The sequence below is a fragment of the Myotis daubentonii genome, chromosome 3, assembly GCF_963259705.1.
Source record: "Myotis daubentonii chromosome 3, mMyoDau2.1, whole genome shotgun sequence".
NCBI lineage: Eukaryota > Metazoa > Chordata > Mammalia > Chiroptera > Vespertilionidae > Myotis > Myotis daubentonii.
Window position 1 is genome coordinate 52,299,594 of NC_081842.1, and position 5,037 is coordinate 52,304,630.

At 53.8% G+C, this 5,037-nt stretch overlaps 1 protein-coding gene across 1 annotated transcript; it reads right to left on the reverse strand.

Annotated features, from left to right (window-relative positions):
• Positions 1-2,002: 2,002 nt before the first annotated feature.
• On the reverse strand, positions 2,003-4,780 carry GP5 (glycoprotein V platelet). The gene has a single exon (XM_059687427.1). The coding sequence runs from the start codon at positions 4,517-4,519 to the stop codon at positions 2,687-2,689; it is 1,833 nt and encodes a 610-aa protein (XP_059543410.1). The 5' UTR covers positions 4,520-4,780; the 3' UTR covers positions 2,003-2,686.
• Between the last annotated feature and the right edge of the window lie 257 nt (positions 4,781-5,037).

Genomic DNA, 5,037 nt, shown 5'->3' on the forward strand with positions numbered 1-5,037 from the left:
AGATAAATTATGGTATGTTCATTCATAGACTATTATGCAGCTATTCAAATGAATGACCTAGTGTCAAATGCTTCATATGGGTAAATCTCAGGGGTATGCTAGCCCAGAAAAAAAACAAAACAGTTGAAGAATGCTCTATGCAGAGTAGCATCATTTATATAAAATTTGAAAACAGGCAGTCTTACTTCAGCTCGTTCAGAGTTGTAGACACATGTGGTAAGAATATAAAAACATGCTTGAGGATGGGAAACGCCAAATTTATTAAGCAGGTTACTTGTGAGGAAAGAAGGAGCGCAATGAGAACAGGGTAGCAACATACAGGAGCCTTCAGCTTTATCTGTCATATTTTATTCTGTTAAAAAAATATCTGAAGCAAATAGAACAAAGAATAAAGATTTTAAAAAGCAGGTTCAGATGTCCAAAGTTATTCTCTTGACTTTTCTGAATGTTTAAAGATAATGGCCAGGGAAGATGTTTTCATTGGAGGGAACACCAAAATGTAAACCCAATGGAAGTATGTACTTTGCTTTAACCACTGCTCCATCCTCCACTTAGAAGAGGGCCGGGTACAGAGGAGGTACTCAACAAATATTTGCTGAATGAATGAAAGTCTGCAAAGGCAACGAGACATGTTAAAACACAGTGTGTTCAAAAGAGCTATCATAGTAATAGCCAACTTCTATTGAGGCCCACGTGCACCAGCCACTGACTTAACTATTTGGCCTGAGTTATTTCATTCTGTCTTTGCAACCACGTAAGGACTGTTACTATCCTCACTGTACAGATGAGGAAATGGAGGCTTAGAGAGGGGGGCAGCTTGCCTGAGAGCATAGTGGTTAGGACTATGCTCATCAAAAAAGTCTGGGTTTTATGCTATAGGTGGTTGCAAAATTTGGAACAGTAGAAATAAATGATACAAGGAGGCACATGAACACATACACACACCAGAGTGAAGGGTGACCAGGAGCAGACGGGGTGGGGAGGGTGCCTGATGGCCTGCGAGGGGGGCACACAGCGGGAACACTGCAGTCTGCCTGGGCAGTCGGGAAAGGCTTGACCAGGAGGAGACATTTGAACTTGGCCGTGAAGGAGAGGTGCACCTACAAACGCCAGGAACCCAGCAATCCCTGCTCTGTGTCCCGTGGTGTTGTTCCGAGGATCCATTGCTCTGGACTGGGAGCACGGGGCCTGACTGCACAGGGCTGAGACCACACACACGTGAAGACAAACTGGGGTGAAGGTAACCTTCAGCTTGAGAAAGTTCGCGCTCACCTTTACACACACAGAGAAGAAAAAGCAACCCAGAGCTCTTCTTTAGAAGTCAGGATGGCAGTACCACAGGTAATTGCTTGGCCTCTAATAAGAGCTAACGTTCGAGCAGTTACCGTTCTCTGGGCACTGGGCTGCTATCGCATGCTTTAATGCCTCTGATTCTCACACTCTATGAAGCAGGTGCTCTTTCTCCCTTCCCAGGGGCGAGGAAACCCAGGCTTAGACAACCTAAGTATCTCGCCCAAAGCCCTCTGCAGTTCGTAAGGGGTGGAGCTGGGATTTGAACCCACGGTTGTCAACGCTCCACAGGTGTTTTAGCCACCGCTGCTCACAGGCATTCACTGAAAGCAACAAGGTTTTTACTGCTTTCAATCGGAAGAATAAATGAGAATGTGATCAAGCATAATAAACTAGAAACCAAGCTTGCCATTACATTCATGAACTCCTGTCACATGTGAGGTGCCCCATAAATGCTTGTGAAACGAGGTAGCATTTAGTTCAGGAAATGAAAGCCAACCCAGTGTCAATGATACACTTCTCTCTCATAGTAGTTTCATAAGTCTTTGCAGGCACACACACAGGGACTCTCTGAATCAATGCCCCCACCCCCACCCTGTGGGACACACACACACACACACACACACACACACACACACAGACACACACACAAATACTCACTTAGACCTCCTGGTGAGCTCCCACTGTCCACCCACCCTCCCCAGGGCCCCCCTGCTGCTCCTTGGCGCTCAGGCCTGACCACTGCCCTGGCTCCTGTCTTGGTGCTGCACTCCTGGAGGGCAGGCCTGACTCTTTTCTCTCTCCGCCAATCACAGAGTAGGCCTACTTTGCAAACTGTGCTAAGTGAATGGAGTCCCACACTCTCCCAAACAGCCCACAGACATACAAACAGTGAGACCAAAAGTAGGACAAGGGAAAGCACTGGAAGAGTTCTGCTTTGCAAACAAAAGTAAATAAAGAGAACAATCCCTCCTTGCCCCAGGAAAAGGCACTATCACTTGGATCATGTGTATTCATTTTATTCATTTATTGCACATTTGCCAGACCGCGGCCTGGAGGTGGCAACTCGCCCGCACCCTCCCTTCCTCAGTAAACTCTGAAGGTAACCCTTTCTCCACCGGCAAGGGGGGGCACAGAGATGAGGTGAACACAACCGGCATTCCCAGGCCCCCACGGTGAAGGCTGAAGCAAAGCAAGCAGTCACAATTCACACATGTAAAGGCAATTCTAGGAAAGGGGAGGGAGGAGGAGGAGACAGAGGTGGGTGTGAGGGCAGAGGGGAGGGCGGCAGAGACAAGAGAAAGGAAGACGGAGGCAACCTGTCTGGATTCTCCCAGAGTCACTTCTAACAATACTCTGGTCGCCTTCTCATTCATTACAAGGTTTTCCCGTTGACTCAGACCAGACCTCTCTCTCTGATTAATTTTCGGAAGAGTCGGCAGAGTTTAATCATAGCAAACACAATGACCCCGGTTATTACGGCCTGAGCGGCTAAAAGCAGAATGTAAAGACCCCAGAACAGGCTGTGGTCCTGACCCTGGCCCTCGGCCACCGGCTGGGCCCGCGCCCAGGGCTCTGCGCTGGTCGGCACCCAGGCTGGGCGATCGCGGGCCACGGGCAGGGCCGGCCAGGTGGGGGCGAGAGAGTGGGGAGGCGGTCCCCCCGTGCTCGGGCACCCCAGGTCACCGTCCGACAGGGCCTGCAGCAGCAGACCAGGGCGCCGCCCTTGGCACCGCGGGGGCTCCTCCACGCGGCCCACGAGGCCGGGGTGCTGTCTCAGCCAGGCCAGGAACGGCCGCAGGTCGCAGTCGCAGCGCCAGGGATTGTGCCCCAGCAGGACCTCCGCCAGCCCGGGCAGGTCCTCAAACAGGTCGCCCGGCAGGGTCTGCAGCAGGTTGTGCTCGAGCCGGACCTGCTCCAGGCTGCGGAGGTCGCGGAAGAGCCCGCGGGGCAGGGCCCGCAGCGCGTTGTGGCTGAGCGACAGCTGGCGCAGCTGGCCGAGGCCCCGGAAGGCGCCCTCGGGGAGCGCTCCCAGGCGCGGGTTCAGGGTCAGCCCCAGGGCCCGCAGGCCGCTCAGGTTTCGGAAGGCGGCGTCGGGCAGGGTGCGCAGCTCGGTGCGGTTCAGCCACAGCCCCCGCAGGCCCGCCATCTCCCCGAAGAGCACGCCCGGGAGCTCCTCCAGCGGGTTCTCATCCAGCGCCAAGAAGGTCAGATTGTGCAAATGGAGGAAGAGTGCAGAGGGCAGGGACCGCAGCTGGTTTCTGGAAAGAGTTAAAATACGCAGGTCGCGGAGCTGGTCGAAGGCCCCGGGCGCGAGGGAGTGGAGGCGGTTTCTGTCGAGCCGCAGCTCGGCCAGGGCGCGCAGGCTGCGCAGTAGCCCCGCGTCCAGAGAGACGAGCTGGTTGGAGTGGAGCACCAGTCTCTCCAGCTTAGCCTGGGCTCCGAGCAACCCCTGCGGCAAGTGAGTCAAATTGTTCCCCGATACATCCAGCACCCTCAGGTTCCCCAGGTGCGCGAAGAGGCCGGCGGGGAGGGAAACGAGTTGATTGTTGTTCAGAAGGAGTTGCTGCAGGTTAACCAGGTTCCGAAACAGGTTTTGGTCAATGCGCGTTAGTTTATTGTGGCTCAAGAACAAGTGTTCCAGGAGCACCAGCTGGTCGAAGAGGGAGCCTGGAAGATCCGGGATTTGGTTGCGCGACAACCTCAGGGTTTTTAGGTTTATCAGGTCGTTGAAGGCGCCGGGGGCGACGGCGGAAATGTGGCTGTCGCCCAGTAAGAGGCGCTGCAGGACCGTCATGCCGCGGAAGCTGTCACTCCGCAGGGTGCCGCGGTCCATGCGGTACAGCATGATGACCGTGAGGTTGGTGGGCAGGCCGAGCGCGGCGATGCCCTCCACGTCGCCCCCCGAGCACTGCGCCGCGTCCCGGACGAAGCAGCTGCAGGCGGGCGGGCAGGGGAAGGGGACTAGCTGCGCGCGCAGGAGCGCGAGCACCGCGCACAGCAGGGCGGCCCTCAGCATGTCGGATGCCTGTGGACAACACACAAGGGCAAACGTTCGCGTGCGCTCGTGTAACCCTGGGCATTTAACGTTGCCGAGGCAGGATTCTTTCGCCAGGATTGTCACTGCCTCTGTAATCCATAGACAAGTAAGTCTCCCACTTTGCTTAGGGGTGCAGATTTTCCTGGGTGGTAAAAAGACATTCATTCGTTCTACACTCCCACGCCTCATTTTTTTGTTTTACTGATTTTCCACTCTCCGTGCAAAGCATGGAAAGGAAAGCGTTTGCAAGCCAGAGAAAAGCCAATTCTTTACGTAGAGAGAACTCACTAAGTAATTATTCTCACATTCAGGCTCCAGATTTCGCAGAGCAGTGCCCACTGTGAACATAGCTCTGCTCTTGACTCTATCCTTACCCAGGGGTGGTTGTAAACAAGTCACGGAGGGAACTGCAAAGTGTTCAAATGCCAGCCACTACCTGATTCCTTTGGTCACAACCATGTTATATCTGCAATACCAACTCCTCTACTGCAACAATGGACACCCTCCCCGCCGCCCCCCCCCCCCCCCCAAACAGCGAACACCCTCAGCCACACCGGGAAACGCAGGTAGTAATACTTACCACTCTATGCCAGGCGTTCTTCCCAGCACTTTATTTGAATCCATTCCTTTCATCTTTACCTAACAGTCCTAACCATATGAGGTACATACTATTACTATCCCCAAAGAATGAAGAAACGAAGGCATGG